Below are 22,454 nucleotides of genomic sequence, written 5' to 3'. Positions count from 1 at the left end.
GGACAACAATCTCGTAGTAGGAATATTTTGTTTTGGACAAACCAACCTTTGCTACCAGTCTCAAGTTAGTTAGTTGTCTGCTAGCTCTAACTTCATCAAGCATTCAGTCATTAGGGTGTTCTAGGCTGTTTATCTGCAAAAAAAAACTATTGCTTAAAGGACAATGCCGCTGTTTTCATTTTGTGGCCTGTGTTCAGTTAATATAGGAGCTCTTAGCAACCTTTTTTTTTTCTAAAGTAAACATGATTTTAAGAAAAATGCCCAGAAAAGATGAAATTTTGGTAAGAGCCAATATAATATGGCACAAGAAAGCGAAACAGAATCAACAAATTCACAAAGATGAACACAGTAAACTGCTTTTAGAGCTCATGTTAATAAAAAAAAACAGTTTGCTTGTGAATGAAGCCTCTTACATATTTGCTTGGGGAAAAAAACCACATTCACATACGCCTAATTGCTACCCCCGTGTATCCTGTGTCCTTTGCAGGAATGTGTCATCCGCACAAATTAACGTTCCAGATCTGCAAGATGCAATTAAGTACAGAAATGACGCAGGCAAGTCAGGATGTAAGGAAAGGTCAGCAGCAGACGACAACAAGTTTTGAGAAGAAACCTGAAACTGCATCTTCACATAAACTATATTACACCCTCATTTTTAGTTGGTTGGTTGGTTAGTTATATGCTGCATTTGCTGATCCGCCACCAAGCTGAAGCCTCCAGGTATGTACAGAGAACAGTCAATTTGGGTCGCAGCCACTTGTCTAGATGCTGGGATAAAACAAATATATTAGAGGCTTACTGTATGTCGACAGAATGTTATCCAGCCAACAGCATCCACTCCAGATTCACTGCATGGACATTCACTCATCCTCACAATAACAAAAAAGCCATTAAAAAAAATAATAAAAAAAAACAACTCTGTGCTTGGTTCCGCTTGCTCATTTTGATCTACGACCAACCAGGAACGTCAAAAGGGTCACGGTCCAAGAAAGGGTTTGGTTTGTTCCGTTCAAATCGATTTTATACACATTAAAAATTGTACATGGGTGATGGAGACCACGGGCCCGGACGGCCACGCAGCTGCCGCCGCCGCCGCTCCTAGTAGATGACCTCGTAGACGGTCGCTTTCTTATCTCCTGAGCCCGTCACAATGTACTTATCGTCTATGGAGATGTCGCAGCTCAGCACTGAGGACGACTCCTTGGACTGTAAGAGGGAATGAAATAAGTGTGAAAATATGTTTTTTTTTTTTTAAAGAAGTCTAGAAGGATGGAGGGCATGTACTGTACGTGGCAGAGCGGGTGTTCAACAGATCCCTCTTTCTGAAGTGAACCTAAAAACAGCCGAAGACTGACCCAGTGACTTTAGCCGGCTCCAGTCAAAAACATCTATAAAAATTAAAGAGCAGTCACATAGTCTCCCTAAGCTGAAAGCCTCCTTGTTCAAATTTTCATGTCCTTGATGTATTTGTAATGTCACAATGAAAGCTCCGAGAGTGGGGCTTTGTACTGCTCAAGATTTCTTATTCGGATGTATTCATCACCTTCATTTTTGACTATATTTCTTCCAATCCGCATTTCAAGCCATGAAAATACTTATTTTTACATTTAGCGAGTAGAAAGGGACCAATAAATTCTACGGCCGCCTGGCTATTAGCGTGCATGCTGTATATATTTACATTCTTGCGGCGTGCTCGTCCACACATACCTGGAATATGCTGGCTCCATATGGAGTTCTCCACGCGTTGAGTAGATTGTCTTTTCCTGTGCTCACAAACCACTTCCCTGCAAAGGATGGAAAACTACATTTTGAGCATACCACAGTTGTATTGGTGGTTGTTGATTCAAACAACAGTTAAGGCAGTTTTCTCAAGGCCTTTTCACATACGGTAATTTTGCCGTATGTGAAACGGCCGTACGGTAGGATCACGTCTGAAAACAGGATCCCCTCAATAGATTTGCTGTGTCTTACCACAGTGAGCAAATCTGAGCGACAGCACGCAGCTTTCATGCAGGTGGAGCTGGTACTTGTCGGGTTTGGTGACGTGTAGGACCTCCACATTGCTGTTTTCCATCCCCACCGCCAGCCACTCGCCCGTCGGACAGTATCCCAGCGAGAAGATCTGAAACAAACAGAAGAGTTTCCTTTTAGTAACTGGTCATGCGTTATTGTTCCTTTACTGTGAAAAGGTAACATGTCTTATGTCAAGTCTTGCATATTTTTGACTACGTGGAGACTGTGTTTATATGTGGAGGTGAGCACTAATTTTAAAGTGAAATGACATTAAGAGGGGTATAGCACCAATGACCTGAGCGGGTCTTGCCCATCACTCCGTATCAGCCCTGCAGGTGCAGTTCTGTTGCACTTAGGGAGAGGGAATGAGCATAAAAATCTGAGAAAGTGTTTCACTGGATGCAAAATTTAGCACACGCCCCTTAGTACAAGATGAGTCATCAACATTTATTTTGGTTGATTTGCAAGGAAAACTCTAAAATATAATTTTCAACACAAAGTGGTGTAGTGGTTAGCACTGATGCCTCACAGCAAGAAGGTTCTGGGTTTGAATCCATCGACCGACTGGGGCCTTTCTGTGTGGAGTTTGAATGTTCTCCCTGTGTCTGCGTGGGTTCTCTCCGGGTACTCCGGCTTCCTCTCACCGTCCAAAGACATGCTCATTAGGTTAATTGGTGATTCTAAATTGGCCGTAGGTGTGAGTGTGAATGGTTGTCTGTCTCCCTGTGTTAGCCCTGAGATGGACTGGAGACCTGTCCAGGGTGTACCCCGCCTCTCGCCCAATGACAGCTTGGATAGGCTCCAGCACCCTTGCGACCCTCCAGAGGACAAGCGGTTACCGGAAATGAATGAATACGAAGCAAATTCATCTCCTCACGTAGTTGTGGTGAAGGGCAAAGTTACATGTAGAGCCCCAAAACCAGGCTGTAAACCTGTATAGGACCTGACTTGCATTTTTCAGCCCCAGAATGTGCCGTCTGATAAAAACCCTTAAACACTGGATTTAATTTTATAGTGACTTTAACACGTCTGTAAATGCTGGCAAATGTCCACATTTAATAAAGCATCACAGATGTCAGCCCTCGCTGTGCTTTATCTGTTAAAAAAAAAAAAAAAAGGTGTTTCTAAAATGAATATGCAACAAACCTGCCAGCAGAAAAAAAAAACGCAGCTACTCATGATATAAGGTGGGTGAACGATTTAATCAGCTCGCATCTATTAAACACATCCCAACGATAGTTTTCTGCATGGTGGAGACCAGAAATGCACTGAATATATACCTGATGGACTGACAAACCTGGTAAACACAGTAGTAAACAGAATACTCATACTTCTTGGTCAGATTGTCTGTGTTAAAATTGCAGAAGCGCCAGAGATCAGGAAGCGGGAGTGGGTTTAGACCAGATACCGCTAAAAAGCATAAGAACACTATAGGCCGTGTCTCTCCCTGTCAGCCCTGACCTCGCTGAGCTCCCTTTAATGCCCACTCACCTCCTCGTGTGCACACCGAGGTTGTGAAATGGGTCTATTCAGGAAAATTGCAATAATGGTCTTTTATTGCCGCTTTTCTCCTCACCTGAAAAAAATCTAACTGCCAGTATTATTAGCGTTAAAAGTATTTGAGGACAGGCCAAAAAAACAGCCCGGCCCGGCCTTTTGTGTGGGTTAAATGTTCTGAACTGAGCTTGTAAATTACTGCAATAACTCAAAACCTGAGACAGTAATCATACAAACTACAAATGGCACAATTTTCATCTGTCTGTGACATTTTACTTTTACTCAACCGCCAAATAATAATAACAGACATCTGGACACAAGCAAGATTTTTGATCACAAAACCTACACCTGCAAACTGGTGGAGGGACTGAACTACACTGCCACATAAACTATGATTCATGCAGACATTTTGCATATGCACAGAGAGAAGAGCAAGCCATGAAGAAGCCAGTTTAGGTTACAAACATGACTGGGGTTAATGTTTGTGTTTGTGACTTTCTTCAGTACCTGAGAGGTGAAGTCGTGCTGCTGCAGCTGCCGCCCCTCTCTCAGGTCCCAGGAGCGGACAGTGTTATCCAGACCTCCAGTCCACAGCTTGGTGCCATCATTAGAGATGTCTATACAGCTGGCTCCGTCAGTGTGGCCCTGGAACTGTCTGCAAAGAAAACACAGCACTCAATGTCTGTTAAAATAAAATATGAAACGAACCCACAGCCAAAAACCAAATGAATATCCTTGTCTTGGAAAAGGCAAAAGTCCAGAAAGCATCGCTGGATTTTCAGTATATAATATAGGCCCCATTCTGAGTAAAAGTATGGAGCTACAAGAATGCACAAAAATATACTACACAACTACAGACTGATCAGTAGTGCCAGCATCTGGAGAACTTATGAGGGGCAGTGTGAGATGAGGATGAATACAACTAATTTTTAATTTTCTAGCTAATACAGGAAATAAAAACTTCACTTAAAAAAGGTCACTTGTGTAACCCCGGTTCCCCGGAGTGAGAGTGCCTCACATTGGGAACGCCTACAACAGGACCTCACTAGAAGCTCCTATCGCAATCTGCGGTATTCACATTAGTGTACTGGAGGGTGAAGACCCTCCCCTTATGAAAAGGATGGACACTGTGCTGCCGGTCATTCAAAAACCTCTTCTCGGTGCGAGCACAAATTCCATTCCTTTCCTCTGGTGCCAAGTGCCTTTACCAGACCTAGTTTAACTGCCAAGAATAATCTCAGGGTGCTTTGTTCGTGGCATGGAGAGTTGTACTAGCCTGTCACCAAACAGTAGCCTGAGCCGCTAGCTGCTGAGAGCGGCAACACTTTTCAGCAGCAAGTGGTAACACTTACCGAAGTAATGATACTCCCACAAACTAATGATAACCCCACTTGGGTCCTGCAATCCCCTAGCAACACAAGCAAATCCTCATCCATGGCAACGATGTCCATTAAAATAAAATACAGGCCAGCCTACCCTAAACTTCACAAAAAATTATTTTATTTTTGTATTAATGTTGTATGAATTAGATGGTTTTTTTTACAGTACAAACCCAAACCCTCAAAAATCACCCTTTCCATCTCCGTACCTAACCAAAGTCTGGTTGTGAAGGTCCCAGACGGCTATGTTTCCATCGGAGCAGCAGGAAAAGCAGACTTTGGAGTCGGGGCTGATGGCCAGAGCGTAACACGCGGGCGCCGACGACGTCAACTCCGCTTTGATCCGAGGAGTCGGCGTAGCCAAATCCCAGATCGACAAAGTGCTCGCCTCGCCCCCGACGATGAGAGTTCGTCCATCCGGAAGTAGCCGACAGGAACGGATGTAGTTATCTCTGTTCTGATGTGACACACACAGCACGGTCGTTAAAAAGCATCCACATTGGATGTGAGACAGTAATTACAAATAGGCCTGCTTGCATTCTAAAAATGTGTTGCACTCACAAGGCAGTCCAGCTGGGATACAGGAGTCTTGTTGCCCGGGTGACTGATGTCCCACACCTTGACGCAGCCTTTGCCACCGGTGTACACGTGGCGCGTCGGGTTACTGATGGTAACCGCGCACACCACCTCCCCATGGCTGAGAGTGTTGATCTGTCGAGCGTGGCGTGGGATGCCGGGGCCAATCAGTGCATCCGGAGGAAAAGGCACAGGCTGCATTTGTCCGTCGGCGCTCACATGAAAGGAGTAGGCTCTGTAGGAAAGAAAACGGTTATGTGGAGGGATAAAGAGTGGAGAGAAAAGACGGGGTGGCCGAGGAATATGTGCCATTTAAGACTGAGGAGGGGAAACGTACGGTTTTCCACCAGGAATGCCCGACAGGTTGGGAGGAAGGCCAGGGACACGGATGTGGTGGTGAGGATCGAATCCCACCTTAAGCACAAGAAACGGTGACACAGTTTAAAATGATTAGAAATGACAGGGCACTTATTTAGCAGGGATGGGGCACAGAAATATAAAAATAAACCTAACAGGTGTGCAGGGCAGAAAGGTATTCATAGACTGTACCGTGATCTAGTCTGCAAGCACTGATATGTTAATTAAAAAGGTCCACGTTAAGCCTAACTGAACTTGGAAGAAGTATTTGAGTTTTAAGGAACAAAAACTCAAATATAGAAATGGGATTCGGCTGAGAGATGTAGGAATTTCTTATTCAGTCAAACTTTGACCTGTTTTGACCTTGATTTCTGGATGTTTTGAGCTGCAAACCATCAAATCTCAAAAGGATAACACCGTTACCAAGCAATTCTTCCATCACTAAGGGAACATTTTTACATTAGTTAGGATTTTTTGGGAATGTTTTGCATTTCTTATAGAGCCTGAAATCCCCAATGCAAGTGTTAAGGTGGCAGTGGAAGGGTAAAACAAAACTCCCTTTAAACAGGAAGAAAAACTCGGATTGAGCCCTGATGATTGATGTAGAGCAGCGTCAAACATACGGCCCTGGGGCCAAAACCGGCCCGCCAGAGGGTCTAATCTGGCCCACGGGATGAATTTACAAATCGCAAAAACTACATTGAAGACATTAACTGCAATTTTTCCTAGGGTTCACACAGATTTAGTTTTTCTTTTTCTTAAAAAATGTCCAGTCATTAAATGTAAACATTTTCATAATGTTTTTCTTTGCACTAAAACTAAGGGAAACATTTGGAGTTGTCCTAATTTATAGGTAAATACGCTATCGTATTATTGGTCTGGCCCCCTTGACATTAAACTGGGCTGTATGTGGCCCCTGAACTAAAATGAGTTTGACACCCCTGATGTAGAGATTTGACCCCTGATAAGACATTTACGTACCACTTGTGTGCGCCCGTATGCCGCCACAGCAGCGGCGGCCACCGCGCTCATCTGCGGTGAGATGTTGTGCAGGCCGGTGTAGGCCGCTCCGGCTCCACTCAGCTCTCCGTTCATACCCGGGTGGGGAACCATTCCAAAGGGGCCGGGGTACGAGCAGGGCACTGCGAGCGGCGTGCGAAGACCAGGAGCTACAACAGGTGCACGCACAAGAGGGATATTTGCATCTTAGGTTATAATTCCTACTCCAACTGTGTGGGAACGTTTATTAAAGGGTACATTTCCACTTCAATCAATAATCTAACTTCAAACATTATGATGTTCTGATATAGAAAAAGATTTTGAGATTTAAACAGTACTTTATGACTTATTGAAAACTGTGGATATGTGTAAACTGTGTATGATGCATACACGCACCCAGCGTCTCAACTCCAAGCGGTTTACTGGGCACAGGCCTCAGGCCCGGGGTGGAGGCACTGCTGGGCGTTGGGGCTTCAGAGCGGGATGTGGGCGTGCTGGACTTGGACACGGGAGTCGTGGACTTCTCGTTCTGCAACACAGAGCAAACTAATCTTGAAACAAATACCTACCTACAGGTGCGTTTTGCAGCTTCTTTTAGAGCACGCAGCCGTTTCCAGATTTGATAGCAGAGCGGATACATTTAAATACAGAAACCGTTCATGTGTTGAATGAGTTTATGGGCGATAAAATTGATATACTATAAAAAATTTATGAAGCACTGCTTTCTGTAATTGATATAATCTGGAGTTTTTCAACTGGAGCCTACTTTATCTTTTACTGTCTTATATGAAATTTAGAGTTTGCTACCTTTTACATTAACTCTCACTTCTTTTCTACAATGATTTCTTATCATTTTTACACTTTCCCAAATGCCTAAAAATGGAAACCTACGCTGAGAAGTAATGGAAAGGAACATCAGAAGGCTATAATTACCCGAGTGACTCACCAAATTAATTTCTTTGGACTTGGATGAAGGTGTGCTGCTGGAGGAGGCGATGGAGGAGGGACTCAGCGGCGCGTCTTTCTTCAACAGGCGACTCTTGTCCACTCCGTTCTCCCGCGGAGAGTGGGCGGGGCTTCCTCTCGGGGATGCCGGATCCTGTGGTGGGTAAGGAACGTGAGAAGACACGAGAGCAAGCAGGATATATTTTCTGAACAGGTAAGACAGGAGACCGGTGAACTGTACCTCATTAGAGACATCCACAACCAAGTTGTCATCACTCTTCTCTCCATCACTTTCCTGGGATGGACACACAGAAGCGACATATTTGATGTTTTTGAGAATTTTACTTTGGTGCTAACAAGATTATTCTTAAAGGGGAATTACTGTTTTTTACAATCCAGACCTTATTTCTGGCATAAAATATGATCACTTACTCACCCATATAACTTAAGTGTCATTTGGAGTCGTTCGGAAGATATTTAGATCCAGTGGAGCTCCGTGTATATCCATATAGTGGGAATGACTGGGGCACCGAAACGCAGCCTCTAAATAACGCATTATCTGCCGCGAAACTTGTTTATTTCACCAATATTTTGTTATGATACGCTAGTGCTATTCCCCGTTGAGTCCGGAGTTACCTGTTATCTATTCGCGGACGTGCAGCGGTTTGTTGTTCTTTGGCCAGCTGTTCCTCTCGCTGCCTCCGCATTTTCCGTTCAACGAGCTCCTCATCCGTATACTCTGGCTCAAAACGGTAAGAGCATCCATCATAAACAAAGTCGTCATCCACAACCTCAGAATCGGAAAAATATTCAGCCACGTTGCAAAAAACTAGCAGTAGCAAATTACAGGTAAACAAGCCAACGATCACGGGTGCGCACGGCGCCCAGAGATGACATCATACAAATCAGAGGTTAGTAGGTCAATCTACAGACCCCGGATGATAACAACAGGTAACTCCAGACTCAACGGGGAATAGCACTAGCGTATCATAACAAAATATTGGTGAAATGATCAAGTTTCGCGGCAGATAACGCGTTATTTAGAGGCTGCATTTCGGTGCCCCATTCATTCCCACTATATCGATATACTGGATCTAAATATCTTCCGAACGACTCCAAATGACACCAAAGTAATATGGGTGAGTAAACAATCATATTTTATGCCTGAAATATGGTCCAGGTTGTAAAAAAAAGGTAATTCCCCTTTAACTAATGCTGTTCTGATTTTGAAAACATTTATGTTCTCACTGCAAGCAAAAACAGATTAGATCAGTGTGTTTACCTGATTCAGCACCTCATTAAATTGTTATGTAAAAAAAACTAAAACTAATTAACACCATGAAACAAGACATTTACTGTTTTTAATAATTCCTTTGTCAGTGTCTTATAGTCCACACTTGTCAAAATGACCACAGAGTGCAACATCCTGGGTACAAGGACCTTTGCTAGCTTCTCTCTGTGTGTTTGTATGTGCAAAAAAAGGGTAAAGCAATAATGCCTTGCATATTAAAAATTGAGACCTTTGCAACTCTGAAATGGCGAATATTTGGCCATCTGATTACAAGGGAACTAAATAATTTATCCACCCCATTTCCTTAATTTTTCCTTCAAGAATAATAGGTTTAATAATAAATCTCCTCTCCGGCACAGAAAAGGTTAACTTTAACATTTTCACTCACGTAGCGCGCAGAGGTCAACTCCTTATCATCTGTCTTCTGCTTCTTGCTGTCGGAGGAATAATCGCTTGAACTCCGGTGCTTCTCTCCGGTCCGAAAACTGGCCGACGGAGACACAGACGAGCTCTGGAGGAAAAAGGGGAAACAACAAGCAGACGCTCACCGGGGGCCGTTTTAAAATGCGTCATCTATCAGGATGTGTTGTGCGCATCTGAATAAAGTATATCCTGATTTTTATCTCCGTGTGTCTCCTAGCGCTTTGAAGCAGCTTTGGGGATAGATCAAATGACGGAAATTCTTCACAGCATATCCGAGAAAAGTTCTCAAGAAGTTTTTTTTGATGTGTTGTACGCCAGATAAAAAAAAAATCCTATTTATTTCCCTTGTAATGGGCTTAAATCTCAAGAAGACAACCCCTAAAAGGTGCACAGGTTAGAAAAAAAGATGAATGAAAGGTTCAGATTGTTTGGACATTCAACACAACCTAATTAGATCCCAAAAAATGCCTCAATATGAGCAGAGTTAATGTGTAAAGGACACAGTCTGAGAACAGGAAGAGAACTGGAGGCTGCACTGAGGGAGATGGGGCTGTCAAAGGCAAAACTAGCTGTTCAAGAAAATGATAGGTTGAGACAAATTACTTATATCGCCCCCCTCAAAAAGGGTGAAAGGCAAAATGTAAGATACAGCTTTTATTGTAAAAGTCTTTTGAATGTGTCAAGAAGATTTCTGCTTTCAGACAAATTGGGGGAAATCTGCCACTAAGTTCGCAGCCAGTCGGCGGCGTAAACAGGAAGACGAAGAGTGTGCCGACACCGCCGTGATCCACTCCACGGCGAGATTTCCTCACGGCTTCAAAAACTGCTCTGCCTGTCAGAGGCATTCGTTTTTACTGTATCACGCTATACCAAAACGCCGCTGCCTCCCTGACAGTTTGACTACGCCGCCGTGGCATTAGGGGGAGCACGCCCATTGATGTCTCTCGTTCTTAATCAAATATGGCATCCTTTAAATACCATTACTGAGGGATTAATCTTCTTTGAGAAGCAAAGATCAAAATAAGGTCAGCCGAACATTTCCCCCTCTTGCTCCGCCTGTCTCTGCTGATCGCTCTCTCTCATTGGGAGGCACTCCTTACCCAGCAGACGATGGACAGAGGGAAGAAAAATAAAGCAGGACCTTTAGCTCGACCTTTCCACTAACTCACGCTTGTAACCTTTCCACTGCCCTTTGGCGTGCTGCAAGTGTTGATGACAAAGATTCTGTGTGGGGGGAGGAGGGAGAGTGACGCTCGCCCACCGTGTGTGAGGTTGTGGAGCACTTGTACCTGTTTACATTTTAGTACTCCGTATGTGCAAATAATGTTGAGATGTCAGCGGCGCGTACACGGCTCCCTCGCCTTGAGTGAGGCAGAGCAAGCCGGGGCCCGTCGCTCTTTCCTCGCCCCCTTTCCAGACTGATTAGATTAATTAGGCCGCAAATTAGCTCTTTCGAAAACATCAAAGCAAATTAATTTTGCGGCGCAGACAAATGAAGGCGCCGCCGGCAGTACAAGGGCGGTGATTGTGAGGGACTCTGCGGCGGGGCTGAGTGAAAGTATTCATTTTCATTCACACGCCGTAATTATATTTGCCTCCCATTTCAAATTGATTCTGCAAGTAACGGTAATAATATCTGTAACCTCCAGTTTTTTTTATTTTTTTTTTAATTTTCTGTGTCACTTCAGTAATCAGGTATGAAGATCCAGGATGACCAAGATTTTTGCTGTCGACTGAATAATAATAATTTGCTGCTGAATAATAATAAAGCTACGAACAGATTATTGTTTAGTTTATCGCCATGTACTGTACTGTATTATTGCTTAGCAGTTATTTTTACAGATTTATTCAACAAATTTTTGTTTTCTTTGCAGCATAGACTGTATAAAGATGGACGACAGAACAGCTCCTCAACATTAAAGCCAAAGCAAGTAGAGCTCCCCCTAGTGGCTGGCTGCAGTATAGGTCATAAGCTCCACCCCCTCCATGTTAGCGGATGGGCCAAACTAAAACACTAAAATATACATCGAATACAGTTTTTTCAAGGATGGTTTCAGTCATTTTATGCAGTTACTATAATGCTGATGCATACTCAAGTGTCCGTTTTTCTGGTAAGTTTAGTTTTAGTTAACCTCATGATGGCTACAAGTTGCCATGCCAACTAGGAAGCGGTCCCATAGGGCCGTGAGAGCTGTAAATAAATAAATATATAAGTACAGTGTATCATCCAACATTTCTTTATAACTGGTGGAGGTAGAGCAGATCGCAGTATTAATTAAATGAAAACACGAGTGAAGCTGGCAAAAACGTGGGCGGGGCATCAATAATGCTGCTACACTCGTGGACCTTACTGTGCAGACTCTGGCTCCAAACTTGCATTATGGCGTCGCCCGTACCCCCGGGAAAATAGCGTCAGTGTGACCAATAGTGGGGACGCATTGTCCATATTTATATACAGTCTATGCTTTGCACACATTCCTGGCAGCTTCCCAGTTCAACCGCCCTCAGATTTACGGGCCGCTGAGCAGCTCTGAGCAGATGGAGGGCTTTTTTCAAGAGTACCTGAGTGGTGATAATGAGCGACTTTCAACTTTGATTGTCTTTCTTCTCCTCTTTTCTCACTGTTTTGTTCTTCCAAGAAGAAACCTTTGGTTTGATTAACAAGCGCACACAGGGTCCCATACAATCAGATTACCCTTAAACTTTATCAGAGAAAATCAGGAAGGAAAAAAAAAAACAGCACATTATCATCATCAGGAAATCCACGCACAAACGCACACAAAATATTTCCGCACCAACTGAAAATCTTCAGAGCTCCAGGTTGAAGTCATTTGGTTCAATCCATGTCTCACCCTGTTCAACACAATTTGTTTCTTATTCTGCAGCCAACACTGCGAGAAAGGCCAGACTTTTAAGACAGTATCGGAGCATTAATAAAGAGAATCAGAATTCATGAATTTTTAAATGAAAAAAAATAAAGTTTGAGGGTCACTCTAGCGATCACACAAAAAACAGGTGATTAATTGTAAAGTGTAAAGACTTTTTCTGAAGACGGAGACTTCGTTGACACCTTAAATCCAGAAGCAACAAATCAATTAGAATCATTTGATAAGTGCACTCAATCCCAGTCGGAGAAAAAGGAGTAGTCCTTGAACGCACCATGACTGCATAACTGACTGCCTGTACTGGCAACAATAAGTGTGCACACACACACACACACACACACACACACACACAACACAGGCGTGCGCACCGTTTACACCCACACACACCTTTATCAGAGTGTGAGGTGCTAACGCCAAGGACATTAAGGCACAGATGTTCATGCAATTCACACACTGTGCTCTGTGGACTGTTGCCAAGGCAACTGTGGACCACTGACAAGGAGGTTTTTGGTTTCATGAAGTGACTGTTGGCCGCCGTGTCAAAGAGCAGCTCCGTGTGTGTGTGTGTGTGCGATCTCACAGGGCGCTAATGAAAGGCATTCATCATTTTGGCTTCTCTATCTTTATCACTGATTTCTGACAACCTCACACACATACACACACATACAGACAATGCTAATCGCTCCCATCATGGTGATGCCTGCACCTCTATGTGTGTGTGTGTGTGTTTCAGCGTGGAGGAGAAGGATGTACTACATGGGGAGGGGGGCAGGAGATAACATATTAAAACATTCCTCCTGTTTCCACCTACTTCAAAACACCAGAGAACACACACACACACACATTCACAGCCTGCTGAATCACACATATGCGTGTGTGTGTGTGAGCTCGGGCTGCTGGTATAAAGAAATGCTAATCTGCTCATTGAGTATTCAACAAACCAAATGTTTGCCTTGGGAGAAAAGCTTTGCTTAAGGGACTAATTACTACAAGCGCCGGATGTAACGACGATCTGATGCGCTGCCTCTTTCTGCTCCCTCCTTCCTTCCTTCGCCAACCAGACCAAGTTTTTAGTTTCAGCCAGTTTTGTCTTCCTTCTTAAGTTATCATTTCTAAATAGTTTTTTTCAGCAGAGTAAAAGTTAGCTAGAAGATCAGAAGCTTCTACTTGTTGATTAGAACTAATGGTCCTATCACTTATATTAGTGTGATCAGCTACGGCCATCTTTATTAAATTCACATTTTAGAACACATAGTTAGGTTTTTTTAATGCAACAGTTTATGTATGAATATTGAAAATTGGGCTATTTTCCACGTGATAGCCTTTCTCTACCTGTGTCTCAGACTTATGCAGAAGCATTGTTGGTACATAATCCTACATCAAATGTGTCAAACTTTATCGCAAGAAAGTATCATAATACCATCTTATCATAACCAGTTTGGACCTTTACCACCACAGCACATGTCAAGTCTTTTAACTTATTAATTTGCGAATTTTCATGTTCGACACTGTTTTAAAGCCGGAAGAAAGCTGTCATGTTGTTTGAATAAAACTCATTCTAGCTATTTAAACGTTAGATGGAAGCCACTAGCAGGTGGCTTAAATGAAATCTCTCTCTCTACATCTCTATATATAAATATATAAATATAAAAAAGACGAAATAAAGAAGCCATTGCTGCCCAGTCAATGTCATAAAACTTCTCAATCCGTTCATTGCTTTATTGTGAGTGAATCGTCTATTGAAGGTCAAATGTTGAATGGGCAAAAATTAAGCAACAGCTACTCCAAACTTGTCTTTTTGCAAAAGAAATAAAGGAAAGACTTACCTTGACTGAGTCTCTGTCTGAGGAGGCGGAGGTCATGAGACAGAAACAAAGGACCAGTTAAAGTATGTACACGCACACACACAACATAACATCAAACAAGAGAGCAATGCAGGAAAAGGTGGATTTGTATTATGACTGACTGGTCTGCATGATGGGGGATTTGGAGTTTTTTTGTCTTGCCCAAGGACACTTGGACACATGGACAGAGGACGTGATGCCATTTGAGTCAGCGTGTGGAGTAAGTAAGAACTGAGTTTACTAGTCTGTCTGAAGCCTGATAGAGGCTAAAAGCACATTGATAAATGAGCCGCTTCTATATTAGAAACCAGGTGTTAACAAGGAAGTAGGATGAGCAGAATGAAAAGACGATTCTGTGGCGCTGCTGCATCCATTTGGATTTTTTGCACCGTCTCGGGTGGAGTTTTTATGTCATACAAGAGTGAAAGTGAATTTTGTGTTTTCCTATTTTAGGTCCATGCTCATTAGCATTTGCCAATTAATATATACAGTGGATCTGAATCACAATCTTGAACACAATATAAAGACCTTATTCAAGCAAAAAAAAGTGACATAACAAAGGTTAGAAGCTGTGTTTAACCAACTCTCTAGCAATTTAGAGAAAGGTTGCCAGAAGTCAAGGGTGATCCTGGCATCTATAGAGCTCCGGTAGCTGACGTCATCCTGCGCCGGCGATCACAACACCGCCATATTGGCAGGAAAGTGCGCTTTACGAATTACTATTCGGGTTGACAACTGCGAGCAACTAACTAACTTGTCCTTGTACCAGTTACATCCAAAAATGGTCGACAGGTGTTGTGCCCCAGGATGCCAGAATAGTAGTACAGAATCCAGGGTTTTCCAAGTGTAATGTCTTGTTTATTTAGCATGTTTTTAACACAATGTCCAACAGATTAGTTTTCATAAAGGCAAGTTAGTGTCAGGACCACGTAGCGTCTTATTTTTTAGTCCAGTCCTTTATTTTGTAGTCTGAGTCTGCCGAAGTCTGTCTTCCTGTCTAGCTCTGTCTGTGATTGCTTTCCCTGCCCTCATGTGTTACCTGTGTCTCATTGTCTCCCTTGTATTTAAGCTGTGCCCCATTCCTCCTGCGCCAGATCGTCTTGTAGGTTTACCTTAACTGTTCCAGCTAGTATCTTCTACGAGTGATTTCTTGTTGTGACTTTAGCTTTTCTATATTACCTGAGTTTTTGCCTGTCGGACCTCTGTACCTTAGCCTGATTCCTGAATTCCTGCTTTTGACCCAGCATTTGATTAAACAACCTCTGAGCCTGCCTGATCCCTGACTCTTCCATTTGTGTCCACCTGATTTGTACGTGATAGTTAGGCTAATGTTTATAACGTGGATTACAAAGGGCCGTTGCTTGTTCAGCACTAAAACTACTCACAATGAGAAAGAAATTCAGGATTAAACAGTTACTAGTTATTGTAGTTGCGTTACTGTCATGAACCTCCTCAGAAAAATCCTTCCATGTATGCTTTCAGTGACTCTCTGGAGTAGGACGAAGGAAAGTTAATGAGGTAGTTATATATATCTGGATACTGCTGGATACGGCTGTTTCAATGCTCACCTGGGGCAGGATAAGGGTCTGTGATACATAATCTGTCACGTTTTGCCTTGTACTGGTCAATTTCAATCTGTTTAAAGTGCGCAGTAAACTGTGACGGCCTGAAATCAGCGCTGGCACCATTCATTTTCCCTCAGAGTTTCCTGCCAATATGGCGGTGTCAACAAAAAAAAGCCAGGGGACGCCCGGAGCTCTATAGGAATACTTTTTAAACGTCGCTGGATTTGCCAATGAAGCACAAAATGACATTTGGAACAAGTTAAAACATTCGCAACAGGACCAGTTACAGTAAAGAAATGTTATTAAAAAGTCCAAAAAAGATAAATAAGGACCACATTCATTGACTGCGCTCCTAATGCTGGTGAGCATTACCAGTTAGCAGCTGTTAGCTTTACTGCAGCTAAAGGCCGAGGTTAACTGCTCTACTACACTGTAAAACCTTCACAGCGACGCTGCAACAGAGTAATTAAATGCTGGCACACGCACACACTTTCTATCAAGCACAAACAAACACACACACACACACAGTCTTCATACAGTAATTAAATGCTTGAGCTCAAAGTCAGTTCAGAGAAGAATTAGAGGCGCCCTGTGTGTACAAGTGAAAACAGGCATTGCGGCGATTGTGTATTGCACCCTATTAGGCCAATTAAAGCAGCATAATGACAAATCAGTTTTTAATTGTTTTAGCTGCTGCTCATTCAGAGCGCTAACAATTAAGCATCCGCCAGCACAAGTGGTGATGTAATTCATAATGCCGGCTAAACATTCTAGACATGGAAAATTGGTTTGGGATCATTAACTTAACATGAGACTCAAGCTTCCGTGTTTATGTCCATTAAACTTGTTCAGCGTCTACTCACGAGTGAAACAAAGCAAAACGCTTTGTGACAGCGATTTGTATTAACTTTGTGTCAAGATTCTGCATTTGAGAAGATCTCGGATAAATAAAATGACATTGCGGCTTGATATGTAGTTCAGCAGTTAATCTGGATCACTTATAGACTAAATGAGGCGTGGTACATCTCGGTGAGAACTAGCTATTTGCATTCTTTCTAGATTTAACTGTAATGAATAATAGCAACACGCGCCCAAACTGACGCCGAACGTACAGCAGACAGAGCGGGCCTTACCTCTCGCGTGTTCGCTGTTGTTATCGTGGTGCTTCCTCTCGTCTTTGAGCGGCAGCTGGTGGCTCAGGGCAGAGGACAGAGCCAGCAGGCTGGCAGTGCTGGCGCCGGGGGGCAGGGGGGGCTGGAGGCCCGCCGGGTGGGGCGTGAGAGGGACGGGGATGGCGTGGCCGTGGGAGAGGTGCTGAGCCTGGAGCTGCTGCTGCTGAAGCCAACACACGGAAACACTGATTAAGACTCGAAGGACAGCACGCGATGGAAGGTGAACGAGCACGTGGGATGAAAAAATGTGGGATGAAGAAGGAGGTAGGACTATAGCTAGTGTTGAAATTTCGCATATACATCCCTGCAGAAAGCAATCAACAGGTGTTTTTTGGAAATGCTGCTATGAGATAATCTGTAAACCTGATCCACTATCCTGACAAAGACTCGCTGAACTTTGGTGGATTCATCTTTCTTATTGTAGATTCATTCAATGTGCACGTCCAGTTTAGCTGCACGGCCCCTCTGTCATCTTCACACCATTCTTTTCCAATGAATCTCTCTATAACCTTTTCACCAGTTAAAAAACTGTTTCTGCATCGTCTTCCTTTGTGTGCATGTTTGTGTGTGTGTGTGTGTGTGTGTGTGTGCAATACACCCACTCCTATGATGGCGTTGAGTTCAGCCATGGTGACCTGCTTGGCCCTCTCCACCGCCTGCACCACCTGCTGCTGATGCTGAGAGACAGACAGACAAATGATCGGGAGAAAGTGAGCCACTGAACCCGCAGCTGAGACGATTTGTTGAATTTTGGATTTTTAAAAGGGATTATGACATTTACGGACAAACAGGAGGAGCCGTTGTTGCTACAATGTCATCGTGAAGCACACTGCAAAGAACATTCGTGCATAAATCCAAACGCTTCATGCGTTTATATCTTTGCCCGTGTGTTTTCTTATTTTACACATCCAAAGCCATTAGTTCATTTGTCTACCTGACATGGGCTTGATTATGTTTTGGGTTAGTCCAGAATCTTCCACCAATTAACATATTTATTGCACAGCAGCTTTATCCCAAAAAAAAACTTTAATCTCGTTAATTCTGCTTCCAAAAATTGATTTGTACAGCTGCAAAAACTTCCAACACAGAGAAAGCGAAAGAGACAGACACCCAGGGAGGCAGACAGCTACCGGGGCAAAGTCATTCAAAGGGTACGGCGAGAGAGCAAGACAGATCCAGACAGCGAGAGAGTGCAGCAAGATTCATCCAGGAGCGCAAAAAAAATAAAAAAAAACCATCAAAGTACGCCAGAGATGAAAGAGCTTATCAGGTGTGGAAATGAACCTGACCACCGAGTTCAGCTACACTTTCGCAGACTGAGTCTAACCTGCCTGAACGTGACTCACACACACCAGAGGAAAAAAAAAAAAAAAAACGCTCTGATCACTATCGCCGACTGGCTTTTACACAATTATTATGAACAGTTTTAGTTTTAGAAAACAGAATTCATAATATGCTGTATTTAATAATTTATGTTCAGCTCATGCAGATGTTCATAATTTCATTGTGCTTCATGGCTGGGAGGCTGAAAGTATAAAAGACTTCTTCCAGACTGTGTTTGGTAGATGCAACAAAGTGCAAAAGGCTGTAGAGGTGGAAATGTTGTGCCAATCCCAGTGTAGTGTGGATGTCTTTTTTTTAACGGCTGTGGTTTTTGAAATAAAAGTCTTAATTCTAGCCCTTCACGTTATATAACTCAAGAAAATAGTATGAAAAGCTGCGAAGGAGGTCATGACAAGAGGTGTTAACAAGCCTCGGTAATCCGGCGTCTGATGGAGGCGTGTGGGTTCGATTTGCTGCAGCCTGCAGGGTTTGAACAGAGCGGACGGTCGCGCGTACAGTAATGTCTCCGCCGCTCTCTGACGCAGCACTCATCAAATCAGAGGCTGCGGATTTATCAGCACACGACGTTTCCTTCGCCTTCATGCGGCCGCGGAGGCTCTAGGAGCTGAGAAATCTCCTTCTTTTCTTTTTTTTTCCCCTACAGAATAAAGTAGCTCTGAACAACAGGCGCCGCTCGCTTGTTACTGCCTTAATGAATATGAATGAACCTCCCACCTGTTTGTTCCTCTCCCTCCACCTGTGTGCCACGCGCCCTGCACTGCCAAAAGACCACACAGTCTAACATTATGGTAAAAAAAAAAAAATATATATCATAACCCGGTCAGACAAGTGGGTGGATAGCCGAACACTTCCCTGTAAGTAAAAGCACGAATGTGAAAATCAAACGAGCCCTCCAATCGATACAAAACGTTAAATTAACAAAAATATTAAATCAGAGAAGCTAATCTAATACACTTCTTGTTAAATTCAGCAAACCTCCTCAGCTGTCACCTTGGTGTGGGGGAGGAGGCGTGAGGGGAAAGAGGACACTGCGAGCAAAAGGGAAATTCGTGAAGGCAGAAGAAAGGGGACGGTAAATACGGCCAAGAAGGAGAGAGATGGCCGTGAAACAACCCAAGAGGAAAAGGCAACAGCGAAGAAGATGCTCCAGCACACAGAGGACACGTTACAAGCTGTGTTAATAGTGTGACATGCTGCGCCGTCTCCTACGTTAAGTGGGTGAAGGGTGGGTGGATGAAATATTCAAATTCTACGTTGCTAATGTTAGACATTTCCACAGCTACCAGCCATGTTCAGCATAGTGATTGTTAGCTACCGTGGTTGACGTTAGCTTCAGATTTTGACGAACCTGAAGTCTGGCTAACGTTAGGCTAAGAACGTCTGGTTTAGAACCAAATAACGGGTGTAGGAAACTGAATATGAATAACTTTCATCTGAAAAATGCTCAGGAAAAAGCGGGGGCAGCTGCAAACCCCTGTGACATAGACTGCTGAGCGCATCACCTTGGGCGTTTCTCAATACCAAGTACGCAAACTTGCAGATTTGCGTATTTGGTAGTTTGGACTTCACAAGTCCAGGTCTGAAGAGCAGACCGGAGGACGCAGGACCGGAAGTTATTCTATAACTGGAACAGCTACTACTTGACGATGCCTGTGACGATGCCTGTGAAATACATCCTGGGATACCTGATTGTCTCAAGTCCACACAAGTTACATCCCAACGCAGCCTCGATTAAACGGGCGGGTCGGGAACTCATCCCAGCATTTGGAGCACACTTGGCCAGATGCGTAGTTTAGACTTGGACATGGTTGATGTCGTTTCGCAATTCCACAATAACGCAAGTAGAGACAGGAACGCATATTAATAAATCCCCCTTGTTTCCCAACTGTCTCCGTTTACTTAAATGTAAGCCCGGAGCAGAAGAAATGCCTAAATTAATTGTAACAGGTAAGCAGTTTTCAATCATCTGTGTTAATAACAATAACTGTTAGTTGGACCTTTAAATATAAAAGTCAGTAAAGTAGCAGAAATACACAAACAAATGAAAACACAACAGAAATGGACTTGCCTGAAAAGATTCTGGAACTCTTTTCCCTGATTTTTACAAACAACACACACAGGCAACAGACTCTGACTTTGACGTTAAGCCAAACGTCTGGAAATAAGCCTTTTAATCACTTATCGAACTAGTGAAAGCTGCATAACTGTTGCCAGGACTAAAAAGCTGCAAACCTGACGTCTATGTGAGAGCTACTGTCCTTTGGTTTCACTGACATGGCGATGCACATTCATGACGGAGGAGTGGCGTATGTGCGGTTTACGCTTCTGCGGCAATTTGATGCCGTACAGCCCAGACCCTGCGCTGTAGCCTGACGTCCACCTGCCCAGAAATGTTAACTACACACCACGGCGATGCAGACTGCAAGAGCTGTGATTGGTCCGCTTGGTAGTAGCGTGTTTCCGCTTTAGTATTTCCAGCTGCTTCTCCATCTACGCAATTTTTGAATTGATTGTTTTGGATCTATAACATTCATTAATACACAGGATTAGATGTAACAATCCCTTGTGCCAAAATCCCAGGCAAAACATTTAGAGGCCCTGTCCAGCTGAGAAACCCTAACAAACCTACAGTCACGTGATATGACGCTTAACCTACAATCTAAATGAACTAAGTAAATGCTGCTGGCTTGTATGGCCCGCTCAGCAGCAGACGCTAACTCAAACCTTGTGAAATATAAGCTAACCAAATGCTACTGGCTAGCTTAACCTAAAATCTAAATAAACTAAGTAAATGCTGCTGGCTTGTGGGCCCACAGAGCAGCAGAAGATAATTCAAACATTGTGAAACATAAGCTAACCTAACGCTGCTGGCTTGTATGGCCCGCTCAGCAGCTAACCATAGCTACCAAGCAATATGAAGACATCAATATGAAGACCTGGCCTAAACAATAGCAGTATGCATATATAAAGATGGAACAGACGGTCTTCTGGCAAAATTTCAGTCAACATTTCAGCAAAAGTTTTAGTCGCTGTTGTTGAAAGTGAAGCAGGAAGAGGAAACAAAACTTCACCCGACTGGCAAAAATGACACAACGGCGACTAGCCAGACTGACGAGCGCACAAGTACCAATACCAATGGCTCGCAACCAATGGCGTAGGCTACGTGCGTAGGTTACGTCGTCTATGTCTTTTAGTCCACCTTAAATCCCATAACATGATGAGTGGAAATGTTTATCTACAAAAAAAATGATTTGTCTGCAAAAACATGTCAGTCAAGCACACACAGTCAAGTCCCTCAAACTTTACTTAATGTTTGACTCAATCTCATTTGTATACGACAATTTTTGAAATTAAACTAAGCAGTGCAACTGAAAAGTCCAAAATACAACATGCAATACAAGTGACAAAAATAAAAACAAAGCGCCCTCACAGACGTATGCAGACACACTCGATGTGATTCGCCGCACAATAATAACACGAGTGTGTTACATTTCACGTGCACACACACGGTGCATCGAAACAAAGCGGCTTCCTCTCCCTGCCTCCCCTCTCTGCGGGCCTCAGGGCTGTGTAGCAGCACCACAGCCTAATGCCATTATTCCTAATCCACCTTAAACCCTCCTAATCCGTGGCTAATCTGGAGGAGAGCTTTTGGAGTCCACACTCACTCTTTCCTGCTGTTCCCACCCCTCAACACACACACACACTCACACACACTGTTAACTCCTCAGAGGGAGGATTTATCAGCTCAGCACACACACACCTAAAAGATTTTTGTAACAAACACACTGTATGAGACACACTCCTCGCACCCACTGCTCTGTGTGTGCGCAATTATGTTTTTTAACACAAGAGTATTTCCTCTCTCTCTCTCACACACACACACACACACACTCAGCCTCTGGCTCCTGCATATGCTAGTGGGAGACATTTGATAAGTTCAGAGCATATCTGCCTAAACTGAGCAGGGAGGATTAGCCCGGGATAATCTGTGTGTGTGCATGTGTGTGTGTGTGTGTGTGTCCACATCTTTTGCCTCAAAATCCACCACACACTTCCACCTCCTTCTATGCATTCTATCCGTCTTCTTTACTCCCTCTCCCTCTCTCCCTCTCTCTCTCTCTCTCTCTCCCACCTCTTTCTTAACTCACAGTGACAGGCATT

At 43.5% G+C, this 22,454-nt stretch overlaps 1 protein-coding gene across 6 annotated transcripts in view; it reads right to left on the bottom strand.

Annotated features, from left to right (window-relative positions):
- Positions 1–204: 204 nt before the first annotated feature.
- LOC311493564 (transducin-like enhancer protein 4) overlaps positions 205–22,454 on the bottom strand; it is a 37,718-nt gene continuing 15,468 nt past the window's right edge. For 3 of the 6 annotated variants that reach the window (XM_084552285.1, XM_084552286.1, XM_084552284.1), the window contains 15 exons: positions 17,549–17,623; positions 16,908–17,109; positions 14,192–14,208; positions 9,446–9,568; positions 8,008–8,061; positions 7,768–7,920; positions 7,218–7,350; positions 6,804–6,991; positions 5,803–5,879; positions 5,451–5,700; positions 5,099–5,346; positions 4,018–4,165; positions 1,972–2,122; positions 1,708–1,784; positions 205–1,206 (listed from right to left, as the gene is read on the bottom strand). In XM_084552285.1, coding sequence (XP_084408411.1) covers positions 1,099–1,206; positions 1,708–1,784; positions 1,972–2,122; positions 4,018–4,165; positions 5,099–5,346; positions 5,451–5,700; positions 5,803–5,879; positions 6,804–6,991; positions 7,218–7,350; positions 7,768–7,920; positions 8,008–8,061; positions 9,446–9,568; positions 14,192–14,208; positions 16,908–17,109; positions 17,549–17,623 — 2,004 coding nt within the window. In that variant the 3' untranslated portion in view covers positions 205–1,098. Of the gene's footprint in view, positions 1,207–1,707; positions 1,785–1,971; positions 2,123–4,017; positions 4,166–5,098; positions 5,347–5,450; positions 5,701–5,802; positions 5,880–6,803; positions 6,992–7,217; positions 7,351–7,680; positions 8,062–9,445; positions 9,569–14,191; positions 14,209–16,907; positions 17,110–17,548; positions 17,624–22,454 lie in introns of all 6 variants that reach the window. The other 3 variants (XM_084552283.1, XM_084552282.1, XM_084552287.1) reach the window with 2 other exon arrangements.

The sequence above is a fragment of the Chelon labrosus genome, assembly GCF_963514085.1.
Source record: "Chelon labrosus genome assembly, chromosome: 9".
NCBI classification, from domain to species: Eukaryota; Metazoa; Chordata; class Actinopteri; order Mugiliformes; family Mugilidae; genus Chelon; species Chelon labrosus.
This window is presented reverse-complemented; position numbering and strand designations above follow the sequence as displayed.